The sequence below is a fragment of the Carcharodon carcharias genome, chromosome 15 (assembly GCF_017639515.1).
Source record: "Carcharodon carcharias isolate sCarCar2 chromosome 15, sCarCar2.pri, whole genome shotgun sequence".
NCBI lineage: Eukaryota > Metazoa > Chordata > Chondrichthyes > Lamniformes > Lamnidae > Carcharodon > Carcharodon carcharias.
Genome location: NC_054481.1, coordinates 91171096 through 91184465, shown reverse-complemented (window position 1 = coordinate 91184465; position 13370 = coordinate 91171096). Strand labels below are relative to the sequence as shown.

Here is a 13370-nt window from a genome sequence, read left to right as displayed (position 1 = left end):
CAGTTCCTTCACTGTTGCTGGGTTAAAATCCTGGAACTCCCTTTGTAACAGTACTGCGGGTGTACCTGTCACATGGACTGCAGTGGTTCAAGAAGTTCAAGGGCAACTAAGGGTGGGCAATAATTGCTGATCCAGCCAGTGAAACTCACCCCGTGAATGAATTTTAAAAAAAAGATGTATCTGTTAGTGACAGCATTGGCAGGAGTGACCACTGCACTTGTACAGCATTGAGGATACCTTCATTCCAGCTGATTGGCAGCACCATTGTGCTAAATGGGATAGATTCAAAACACATCTAAAGACTCAAAACTGGGCATGCATGAAGGTGGTGTGGGCCATCGGCAGCAGAATTGTATTCTACAACAATCTACCACCTCAGCCTGGCACATCCTTCACTCTCCCATTATCGTCAAGCCAGAGGACCAATCCTGGTTCAATAAGGTATGCAAGGGAACATACCAGGAGCAGCACCAGGTATACCTAAAATGAGGTGCTAACCTGGTGAAGCTACAACACAAACCTACATATATGCTGAACACTGACAGAGCTAAGTGGCCCCACAATCAACAGATCAGATCAAAGCTCTGCAGTCCCGCCCCGTCCATTTGTGAATGATGATGAAATATTAAACCACTAATTGGAGGAGGAGGCACAAAAATATCCTCATCCTCAATGATAGGAGAACCCAGTATGAGTGCAAAAGATAAGGCTGAAGCCACCTTCCGCCTGAAGTGACAAGTGAGTGATCCATCTCGGCCTCCTTCTGAGGTGCCCACTATCACAGACACCCATCTTCAAACAAGTTGATTCACTCCATGTAATGTCAAGAAGCATCTGAAGGCACTGCATACAGCAAAGGCTATGGCACTGACAACACCCAGCAGTAGCACTAAGACTTGTGCTCCAGACTTAGTCGTTCTCTTGGCCAAGCTGCTGCAGTACAGCTACAACACAAGCATCTAGCTGACAATGTGCACAACTGCCCAAGGGTGCCCTGCCCTCAAAGTAGGGTAAATCCAATCTGGCCAATTGTCGCCTTTCAGTCATCAACAAAGTGATAGAAGGTGTCGTTAACAGTTCTGTCAAGTGGCACTTACTGAAAACCTACTCACTGATGCTCAGTTTGGGTTCCACCAGGGCCACTTAGCTCCACTCAATATAGCCATGTTCCAAACATGGACAAAGAGCTGAATTCCAAAGGTGAGGCGAGAGTCATTGCACTTGACTGCATTTGATTGTATGGCATTAAGGAGTCCTCATAAAATTAAAGTCAATGGAAATCATGGGGAAAACACGCCACTAATTTGACTCATACCCTAGCACAAAGGCATTTGTCTGGGGTTGTTGGACAACCATTTCAACCCCTGGACATCATCACTGCAGGAGTTCCTCAGGGTAGTGTTGGTGGCTGAACCATCTTCAGCTGCTTTCTCAATGACCTTTTCTCCAACATAAGGTCAGAAGTGGGGATGCTCGCTGATCAATGTACATTGTTTATTACAATTTGTGATTCCTCAGATACTGAAACAGTCCATGCCCACATGTCGTAAGAGCTGGGCAACATTCAGGCTTGTGCTGACAACTGGCAGGTGACATTTGCATCACACAAGTTCCAAGCCATGACTATCACTAACAAGAGAGAATATAACCATGTCTATTTGACATTCACAGCATTATCATTGCTGAATCTCCCACCTTCAATATCCTGGGGTTACCATTGATTAGAAACTTAATTTGACCAGCCATTTAAATACTGTAGCAGCAAAAGCAAGTCAGAGGCTGGAAATCCTGCGCCGAGTAACTAATCTCCTGACTCCTGTTATAAGGATGTGCTTTTTAAAGACACAATTTCTAATTTTCTTTTACTGGTTGGATTTTTAAAAATTAGAACTGTCTCAGAGACTACGAGGAAACTGCCCAGGCTGCTACAATACACAGAATTTTGCATTCCACAATGAAAAAAAAACACTCAACCCGCTGGGGAGCTTGGAAGACCTCATCCCCTGTTGGCTTCGCACCATCCTGAGACTTCTCAAATATTTGAAATGAGACATCAAAATGCAATTGCATGTTCTGAAACAATAATATGCAATGGTACAGTAGCAAAAGAAAATAATTGTAAGTAACCTATTCACAAGTGCAACTGTAACTACCTCCGAAATGAATTTGCAAGTAGGAGACTGTTGATTTCTAGAATTGGCAGTGATATGTGGGGAAAATGGGTGAGTGGACTTATTTGCATTGCTGTAAAAGTCTGCACAGACCTGATGTTTTGAATGGCCTCCTTCTGCGTTGGAAGTTCCAACAATTCTATTCTTCTGGTGTCACAATGCTCAGTGCAACATCATTACTAGCCTGAATAATGTTTAAATCCAGAGGTAACATCTTAAAAGCCAAGAAGTAGAGAAAAATCTTCATTTTGACATATACTTCAGCTGCCTTACAGTCCACAAATCTGTTATAAGACCTTTGTTCATCATAGAAACAGGAGTAGGTCATTTCGGCCCTTGAGCCTGTTCCATCATTTGGTTAGATTGTGACTCCATTTACCCACCTCGGCTTGGTAGCCCATGTTACTGTTGGTTAATGAAAACCAGTTCATCTGTGTTTTCAAGGGTCAGCGGTTCTTGCCTGCCTGTTTGGCTTTGACGTCCCCCAATCCTCCTTACCTGCCTTTGAGAGAACGCCATCCTTTCATGGAGCTGCAGATTCAGCACTGGCCATTGTCAGTGGTGGTGCTGTTGTGCTGGCAGCTCTCTGATTATATTCAGAATTCTTGGATGTGCCTGCTGTCCTTAACTGGATGGCAGTTTGGTGGCAGTCTCTTAATCCGCTGCCACCGGCAATATGCTGACCCAGGGTCATTGTGACCGAAAGAAAATTCAGCCCTATATCTCTCAGTTCGTGGAATCTTCACTGTCCTTTGACTTTGTACAAGCACTCTAGTTCTATAATATACTTCACTTCTTTGGTTGACCAGGGTTGCTTAATTACATAATTAGAACCTCTTTTGGGGGCGGTATTCAACCAAATACTATTTTGAACACCACCCTCTGATATCAGTTAGTAGTTCAGCCCAGTCTACGGTGGTCACTTTCTGCCTCAGCCTTACCTAAACTTAGGTATATTGGCTTGTGATTTTGCCTCCTTTTCGAACTTATCCTTTTTTAAGGAAGGATGAAAATGCATCGGAGGTGGGTTGTCTTATGAGGATAGCTTGGACAGGCTGGGCTGTTTCCACTGGAGTTTAGAAGAGTGGAGGGTGTGACTTGATTGAAGTATATAAGATTCTGAATGATCTTGACAAGGTGAGTCCAGAACTAGGGGACACTGCTTTAAAATTAGGAGTCGCTATTTTATGACAGAGATGAGGAGAAATTTTTTTCTGAGAGTTGTGCGACTTTGGAACACTGCCTCAGAAGGCAGAGGTCGATAGATTTTTGTTAGGCAAGGCAGTCAAAGGTTATCGTGGGTCATTGGGAATATAGAACTCGAAACACAAACAGATCAGCCATGATGTTTTTGAATGGCAGCGCATGCTCGAGGGGCTGAATGGCCTACTTCTCCTATTTTGTATGTTCATAATAACGGCAGCAGACATGAACTAATAGCATTACTTTGGAATATACAGCCAGCTTGTTTTAATGCTTTAAGGGCTCATTACCAAGCAGGATAGAGAGAAAATAAAAGAATGGCTGTACTATACACAGGCTCTTTGAAGCTGAAACAAAAACACAAAATGGTGGAAAAATTCAGCAGGTCTAGCAGTATCTGTGGAGAGAAACAGAGTTGATGTTTCGAGTCTGCATGACTCTTCTTCAGACCTGTGTGCCGTCTCTGCTACTCCCTCTCTCTTAGAAGTGCTGCCCAGCTTGCAAAGTAACCATCCTGAAGAGAAATCTACTGGGAACCGAGACCTTTTTTCGGATAAATATGGAAATCTGCTCCATACAACTGAAGTGAAGTGAAAGCCATGTAGTCCCAGAGGACGATAGGCTGGTTTCTCATTAGAGAGAGATGACTGGTGGTGAGTTTAACCTGAGGGTCACCACACCTCAGGCGAGGGGTGTCTGTGTGCCTGGCTGTGTGTCCCCAGATGAATGCATGTGACGTATGAAAGGTGGTTGGGATTTTTTTTTTCCTATTTTTAAAAAAATTCAGCAAATAGTTTCAAAAAACTGATCTTGTTCTTGACTTAAACTAAGAAAATCTGTCTGACTAATTCTTTACAGCCTAAAATCGTAAATAGTGGGACTCTTACAGAATTGGCAAAGGACATTCTCTCAATTCACAAAAAACGCTGTTAGGGTCAAACCTGGAGAGGGAGAGTAAGAGAGTCATTTCACCCCTTCTCACATGGTCATAACGCACCCCAAAGCCTGTTCACTATCTATAAGGAACAAATCAGGAGTGTAATAGAATATTTTCCACTTGACTGCTTAATGAGTGCAGCTCCAACATCACTCAAGAAGCCTGACACATCCAAAGCAACCCACTTGATCGGCACCCTGTCCACCACCTTAAATATTGACTCCCTCCACCATCGGCATACAGTGGCAGCTGAGTATACCACCTACAAGGTGTACTGCAGCAACTTGCCAAGGCTTCTCCAGCAGCACCTTCCAAGCTGTGCCCTCTACCACTTAGAAGGACAAGGGCAGCAGATGCATGGGAACACCACCACCTGCAAGTTTCCCTCCCAAGTCGCACACCACCCTGACTTGGAACTATATCTCTGATTCTTCATTGTCTCTGGGTTAAATTCCTGGAGAAGAAATCTGAAGTTGGGAAAGCTCAAAAACTGACATATAGAAGCTCTGCAAGCTGACCTAAGTAGTTTTCTTCCAGTGCTATTTGGCACTAGATAAGAGTGAGTGTGTTTCACTTATAGAAAAGATAGTTGAAAGATCATCTGCAGTATACCTAATTAGCAAGGTGACCTTGCACCTTTCAGTTTGTAGCCCTGTTCTTACTCACTCATTGACATAGTTATCATAAATATTCTGGCATGTGCTGTATTGGAAAGGACAAAAGCTGTCTCTTATGCTGGAATATTATAGCCATTTATGCTATCGATTCGGATAAGTTTCAAGTCAGTTCTTGAATCCAGTATATGAAGTTCATTAGGCTCTGGCACAAGAAACTATGCTTGATTTGTAGGTTTATTCAACTTCCATGTGGGAGGTGATCATTTTCTAGTTTCATTAATTAGGACACCATATTTACATGAACAAAAAATAATGGACAGTATTTACAATTATTGTACAAGAGGAAAGAAAATATATTCTGTTTATTTAGAAAAAGAAGCAAAAATACTTAGAGGTACAAGGAAACAAAAAGAAGGAAGCTTAGGATGCCTACAAGGACGTCTGAGGGGAGCTTGTTTATAAAACAATATTGGAAGTAGAAAGAAACAGACAGGCATTTCATAAGGCATCAGATTTTACAAATATATTGACAGGAAAAGGAAGGTGAAATAATAGGTGGGTCTTTTAAGGATAAATTCGATAAAGCTATTAGATAATTATGGTATTGCAGATAAAGTCAGTAGATTCTTCATTAATCCATTTTCACAAAGAAACAGCAGAAGGAACAAAATTAACAAAACAATAGTGTGAAGTGTGTCACTTGGGCTAGATAGAAAAGGACTTGGCAGTAATTAGGTATCAGATGTGGCTCAGTGATAGCATTTGTTTCTGAATCAGAAAATTGTGGGTTCACGTCCTACTTCAAAGACTTAGCACCGTTATGACCAGGTGAGGAGAGGTCAAATGGCTCCCCTCTTTGCCCTCCCCTTGTCTGCCTGCAACAAGCTTTTTTTTTGCTTGAAAAGGACATGGCTGCCATTCAGTGACTACTTAACTGTGATCATAAAAGAACCAATAGGCCAGGTTTTCTTGAGTTTAACAAAGAAAGAGGTTTGTTTTATTATTAGTAAAATAATAAAACACACGCAAACTTTTGTGCACACAAATGCAGGTTACTGAGTGGGGAAGGATAGATTGATTAGAGTCCACAAAAGTTAAAAAGATTTCACAAATCTGTAGTTTGGTGACATGGCTGACTTCAGGCTGAATCTGATGATCTCACTTCTTTCACTTGGTCATCTTTCACCGTTGAGGCGGTTTAAAACTGCAGGTGGGTGAGCTTTTGTTCTTCTGGATACACAGCTGTGGAGTTGAGTTCTTTCTTTAAAAATCTGTCTACTGCGTGTGAAGCAGCTAGCTTTACCTGTTACTCAAATTTTTTGAGACACCTTGCCTTTCCAGGATAATCTGAGGTAGACTCAGCACTTTTCAGGACAATAAGTGATGACGTTAGGCCTGTTTATGAGTTTGCATGATATCCAGTGCGAAATGATCTGATTAGAGTAGCCATTATCCCTGTGAAATAATGGCTGGGACATCCAGGGATGGATAATGGGGAAAATGACAGGGATATCCAGCTGTTTCATATTGCTACTATGCAGGAGCAACATGAGTGATATTTGCCACTAACAGGATGCTGCTGTCAAGCCAAAAATACGTTCTGCCTATCAAGCAAATGGGTAATGTGGTTTATGAATTTCAGTGGCAGTGTGATGCTAGGTATCTAGTCTGTACGTCCCAAAGACTGGAGGATTGTATCAAGCAGCATGTCCTAACCACTTTTCACAACGGGCAAGGTACAGACTGTACACAACCAGCCCATGCCTGCAAAATTGAAAACAGTGTCCAGCATTAGATGTGATTCCATGATAGGATTATTTAACAAATGTGATCCACAGTGTGCTAAGAATTAAGCTGATAACCCACTTAAGATTGTCAATCGGGCTTGCAGTGTGGCGCATTTGCGTGTACTGGAAGTTACATGTATTAATACACAGGGCCCTGTTCTTTGCAGACAGAAACAATATATGCAGACATTGCACCTGTTTCGGCTAAACAAAATAAGTGACGGCCAATCACTGTCTCATTCCTCAGGGACAATGCCTTGATCACTCAGGGTCAAGCTGCCTCGTTTAAATTTCAAACAATGTTTGGCAGTTGACGGTCAGTCACCATCAATTGGTGCATCTCCATAAGAACGCCTTTACCAATCATAGTCCACTTGACAATCAATCAGCACTCTCTTCTCATACAATTTAAATTGTTGTTTTCCAGTTGTATTGGTATTCTTACATAGTGTCCTAATGAGTGCAAGATGAAAGCTTTGGTATGTCTCTTTTTCAATACTACTCAAGTTCTGTACTACCAAATGACTAGATGTGAACTTGGTACAATTTCCCAAAATGTATTTTAGCATTTACATCAGATTAATGCCTCCCTCTCAGTCTCTAAGAAAACCTATTTAATATTTTAAAAATATTTGAAGAAAACCTAGACAAATTTTAAAAGCTTTATTTAGATCATGTATTTGTTCATTTTGTGTTTGAGAAAGAAAAACAGATTATTGATTACACATTTCTCGCTTTAGCTAGTTTCTAATTATAAGTGCACTATAAAGTTCAGTGTTAAAATGAGAGAAATTTGTGGCTTTTCAATTTTTATTAAAAAAAAAATCAATGGAATTTTGAGTGCAAGGTTATTGCTAGTGTTTTGTTGGTTAGAAAATGTAAATGTTACTGACATCTGTGCCTGGGTGCAGGAAGGAAAACACATACTGCAAAATCACAGAATCCTGTCACAGTGCAGCAAACCTTCAGAATGCTTGATCCAATGCTGCCAACGTCCTGGATCAGCAGCCCCACGCAACCAAAACGAAGGACTATGCCCGATGCATCTAAATGCCATTCCCATACCTACACATTCCCACTTCCTAACTCCATGTGGTAAACTTTACACTCCATCTTGCTTTGTATTCCCAGCTTTAAAACTGGGCAAAGAATAAAAGTTAAATAAATATATAGTTAAAATAACACTCCTTTACAAGTTTCACAGAATAATGAATTATGTCAGTGAGCATGATGCCCAAAGCACCAGGGGAGGCAATGGCATAGTGATGTTTTCACTGGACTAGTATTCCAGAGATCCATGTTTTGAATCCTGCCATGGCAGATGGTGAAATATGAATTTAATTTTAAAAAATCTGGAATTAAAAATTAAAGTTTTTATGATGACCATAAAACCATTGCCAATTGTCATAAGAAACCCATCTGGTTCACTAACCTGCCATCCTTTCCTGGTCTGGCCTACATGTGACTCCAGACCCACAGCAATGTAGTTGACTCTTAAACGCCCCCTGAACAAGGGCAGTTAGGGTTGGGCAATAAGTGCTGGCCTAGCCAGAGATGCCCATATCCCATGAATGAATAAATAAATTTTAAAAATCTCATAGTGACAATCCAAACAAATTAAATGGTCATATTCAGTCATTATTAATGAATGACCCTGATGTCTCTTTATTGATATTAAACAGCCTCTCCTTCTATACCGCTTTTGGAATGCTGTTGGGGATATGCATTTGCACTGCAAGTACTATCCCGAGGCTTTTCTTTTCTTTTTTTAATTTCCTGCCTGTGAAGATTTTGGCAAAAACAAAATATGAAAAAAGAACACAACAAACGTACATGATCAGGATGCTGCCAGCTGAATAATAAACATGGATTTCCTTAAATCACTTGTACTGTGCACGTAATTGGTTCTGTAGACTTGGATAACAGCAGCATTTTTGGATTGATAGGGTCATGGTCTTATTTTGACCAGCGCCTTTTGCAGAGAAGGAAGGATGGTTCAGGTGGTTTGGATACTAGATGTAAATGAGATTTGTACAATGTGTGCTAGTGCACACATTCTTTTTTAAAGAACATTGTCTATACCAATTTGTAATTTCCAAAAAAAAGGACACATACTGTCAGAGCTTTTTATCTTGCACTCATCAGGGCAGATTCACAAGAATATCAGTTGTAAGGGGAACAACTATTTATACTGGATGAGAAGCATGTACAGATTGGTTGGCAAGTGGATTCTGATTGGTAGAGGTGTTGCCATGGAGAATGCACCAGGAACCAACCTTTTGTTTAAATTTTGTTTAAAGGCTCTGTCCTTTTCTGATAGAGCATGTCCACGCATTGCATCTTTTTCAGCTCAACAAAAACTTGGGGGAACGGCAATGCCCTGAACAATCAGAGTTGGCCTGCCTGTTTGAATTTAAACAAAATTGTTGCTCTCTTTACAATTGGTATTCTTGCGAATCTATTCTGAAGAGTGCAAGACAAAAAGCTTCAACAACATGTCTTTTTTTCAGCAATATTGTTCTGTACTACCAAACAACAATTTGTAATTCATTCCTTTTTGAACTAGGTTTACTAGTTGGACTTAAGGTTCACCTTGTTTCAAATGAGCGTTGCGTTTGCCTTGGCTTAGTACTGGTGCCCTCAAGTTAAAGTCTCAGTCCTTAGGCATTGTCCTTTAACTGCATCTTCAGGCAAGCAATCAGTTCCCAGTGTCTCTATTGATCTAAATACGAGAAAATCCAGAGATCGGCCTGTAATAATTTAAGTGGCAAAGTAATGGCGCTCTACTTTCACTTACAGACTAAGTTTGTGATATCTAATTCCCTCTTTCAGCTTATGCATATTCTGTGGAGAACGGGATGAAACGTTTACTGACGAAGGCTTGGACATCCATTACTGGAAGCACTGTCCAATGTTGAGACGTTGTGAGCATTGCAAACAGGTGTGTAGAATTCTTTGCAATTTTCACTTTTCTATCTAGACACATCTGGCAGAACTTGCTGGTCAATAGTACTTGTAGAGTTTTAAAGAATATATTCAGGTCCTAAATACAAACATGCCACTTGTATTAGTACACCGATCGTTGAATGCAATCTTGTGGTTCTACAGTTAAGTACCGTCCCTTGCAACTTCCTGGTTCGCGTTTTCACTCACCCGTGTTTGTGCAACCGCGGTTTCTTCTTTCCCCGGGGAGTCAACAGTCATCAGAACTGAGACCGGAATGGTTGCAACTGAAGTGCAGCCCGAACAAAGGGATTAACATGGAAATGTTTGAATTGCGTTGCAATAACGGCCTTGTTCATTTTGAAATCTCCACCAATGTATTATTCTAGAGGCTTCCCTGTCTGTCAGATAAAGGTGCTGCACCACAATTTAAAGCAGAGTAACTGCCCAAACCGATGCTCCCCTCGCATGACTGGAACCTATCTAATGAAAAAACATGTTCGTTGTTTGCAATTTCGCCATTTGTGAAGTTTCGTAGGAACGTGCCCCAGCGAATGGCGGGACTTTACTGTATCTTTTTGAACATTATTTAATTTCATTCTTCTCCTGAGCACTGAAACCAACTTTGCTAGTTTTTGAAAATTTTCTAATGAGTTTACATAGAAAGTGTGTAGTTTTGTGTAAGTCTTGGTAGACAGCAGTAATATATAAATTTTGTCAAAAACAAAAACAGAATTACCTGGAAAAACTCAGCAGGTCTGGCAGCATCAGCGGAGAAGAAAAGAGTTGACGTTTCGAGTCCTCATGACCCTTCGACAGAACTTGAGTTCGAGTCCAAGAAAGAGTTGAAATATAAGCTGGTTTAAGGTGTGTGTGTGGGGGGCAGAGAGAGAGAGAGAGAGGTGGAGTGGGGGTGTGGTTGTAGGGACAAACAAGCAGTGATAGAAGCAGATCATCAAAAGATGTCAACAACAATAATACAAAAGAACACATAGGTGTTAAAGTTAAAGTTGGTGATATTATCTAAACGAATGTGCTAATTAAGAATGGATGGTAGGGCACTCAAGGTATAGCTCTAGTGGGGGTGGGGAGAGCATAAAAGATGTAAAAAAAAAAATAAATAAAAAAATAAATAAATAAATTTTTTTCCCTTTTTCTCTTTTTATAATGGAAATAGGTGGGAAAAGGAAAATATATATAATTTATTGGAAAAAAAGGAAAAGGAAGGGGGAAACAGAAAGGGGGTGGGGATGGGGGAGGGAGCTCACAACCTAAAGTTGTTGAATTCAATATTCAGTCCGGATGGCTGTAAAATGCCTAGTCGGAAGATGAGGTGTTGTTCGTCCAGTTTGTGTTGGGCTTCACTGGAACAATGCAGCAAGCCAAGGACAGACATGTGGGCAAGAGAGCAGGGTGGAGTGTTAAAATGGCAAGCGACAGGGAGGTTTGGGTCATTCTTGCGGACAGACCGCAGGTGTTCTGCAAAGCGGTCGCCCAGTTTACGTTTGGTCTCTCCAATGTGGAGGAGACCACATTGGGAGCAACGAATGCAGTAGACTAAGTTGGGGGAAATGCAAGTGAAATGCTGCTTCACTTGAAAGGAGTGTTTGGGCCCTTGGACGGTGAGGAGAGAGGAAGTGAAGGGGCAGGTATTGCATCTTTTGCGTGGGCATGGGGTGGTGCCATAGGAGGGGGTTGAGGAGTAGGGGGTGATGGAGGAGTGGACCAGGGTGTCCCAGAGGGAGCGATCCCTACGGAATGCCGATAGGGGGGCTGAAGGGAAGATGTGTTTGGTGGTGGCATCATGCTGGAGTTGATGGAAATGGCGGAGGATGATCCTTTGAATGCGGAGGCTGGTGGGGTGATAAGTGAGGACAAGGGGGACCCTATCATGTTTCTGGGAGGGAGGAGAAGGCGTGAGGGTGGATGCACGGGAGATGGGCCGGACACGGTTGAGGGCCCTGTTAACGACCGTGGGTGGAAAACCTCGGTTAAGGAAGAAGGAGGACGTGTCAGAGGAACTGTTTTTGAAGGTAGCATCATCGGAACAGATGCGACGGAGGCGAAGGAACTGAGAGAATGGGATGGAGTCCTTACAGGAAGTGGGGTGTGAGGAGCTGTAGTCGAGATAGCTGTGGGAGTCGGTGGGTTTGTAATGGATATTGGTGGACAGTCTATCACCAGAGATTGAGACGGAGAGGTCAAGGAAGGGAAGGGAAGTGTCAGAGATGGACCACGTGAAAATGATGGAGGGGTGGAGATTGGAAGCAAAATTAATAAATTTTTCCAAGTCCCGACGAGAACATGAAGCGGCACCGAAGTAATCATCGATGTACCGGAGAAAGAGTTGTGGAAGGGGGCCGGAGTAGGACTGGAACAAGGAATGTTCCACATACCCCATAAAGAGACAGGCATAGCTGGGGCCCATGCGGGTACCCATAGCCACACCTTTTATTTGGAGGAAGTGAGAGGAGTTGAAGGAGAAATTGTTCAGCGTGAGAACAAGTTCAGCCAGACGGAGGAGAGTAGTGGTGGATGGGGATTGTTCGGGCCTCTGTTCGAGGAAGAAGCTAAGGGCCCTCAGACCATCCTGGTGGGGGATGGAGGTGTAGAGGGATTGGACGTCCATGGTGAAGAGGAAGCGGTTGGGGCTAGGGAACTGGAAATTGTTGATGTGACGTAAGGTGTCAGAGGAATCACGGATGTAGATGGGAAGGGACTGGACAAGGGGAGAGAGAAGGGAGTCAAGATAATGAGAAATGAGTTCTGTGGGGCAGGAGCAAGCTAAGACGATCGGTCTACCGGGGCAGTTCTGTTTGTGGATTTTGGGTAGGAGATAGAAGCGGGCCGTCCGTTGTTGGGCGACTATCAGGTTGGAAGCTGTGGGAGGGAGATCCCCAGAGGAGATGAGGTTAGTGACAGTCCTGGAAACAATGACTTGATGTTCAGTGGTGGGGTCATGGTCCAGGGAGAGGTAGGAGGAAGTGTCTGCGAGTTGACGCTCAGCCTCCGCAAGGTAGAGGTCAGTGCGCCAGACAACAACAGCACCACCCTTGTCAGCGGGTTTGATGACAATGTCAGGGTTGGACCTGAGAGAATGGAGTGCAATAAGTTCAGAGAGAGACAGGTTAAAATGGGTGAGAGGAGCAGAGAAATTGAGACGACTAATGTCGCGCCAACAGTTCTCAATGAAAAGATCAAGAGAAGGTAAGAATCCAGAGGGAGGGGTCCAGGTGGAGGGAGAATATTGGAGATGGGTAAAAGGATCCGTTGAACTGGGAGAGGACTCCTGCCCAAAGAAGTGAGCCCGGAGACGAAGACGGCGGAAGAAGAGTTCAGCATCATGCCGAGCCCGAAATTCATTGAGGTGAGGGAGTAAGGGTATGAAACTAAGTCCTTTGCTGAGCACTGAACGTTCAGCATCAGAGAGGGGAAGGTCAGGGGGTATAGTGAATACACGGCTGGGGTTGGGATTGGAAGATGGGGTGGGGACGGAGGGACAATTTATTAATTTTGCTTCCAATCTCCACCCCTCCATCATTTTCACATGGTCCATCTCTGACACTTCCCTTCCCTTCCTTGACCTCTCTGTCTCAATCTCTGGTGATAGACTGTCCACCAATATCCATTACAAACCCACCGACTCCCACAGCTATCTCGACTACAGCTCCTCACACCCCGCTTCCTGTAAGGACTCCATCCCATTCTCTCA

The 13370-nt window shown here is 42.9% G+C and overlaps 1 protein-coding gene across 5 annotated transcripts in view; it reads left to right on the top strand.

Annotated features, from left to right (window-relative positions):
* Positions 1–13370, top strand: part of cep104 (centrosomal protein 104) — a 258319-nt gene that overhangs the window by 165351 nt on the left and 79598 nt on the right. For all 5 annotated transcript variants that reach the window (XR_005945259.1, XM_041205856.1, XM_041205857.1 and 2 more), the window contains one exon: positions 9548–9656. Coding sequence is in view for 4 of the 5 variants with exons in the window: in XM_041205856.1 (XP_041061790.1) it covers positions 9548–9656 (109 nt within the window). In the remaining variant the exon portion in view is untranslated. The remainder of the gene's footprint in view (positions 1–9547; positions 9657–13370) is intronic.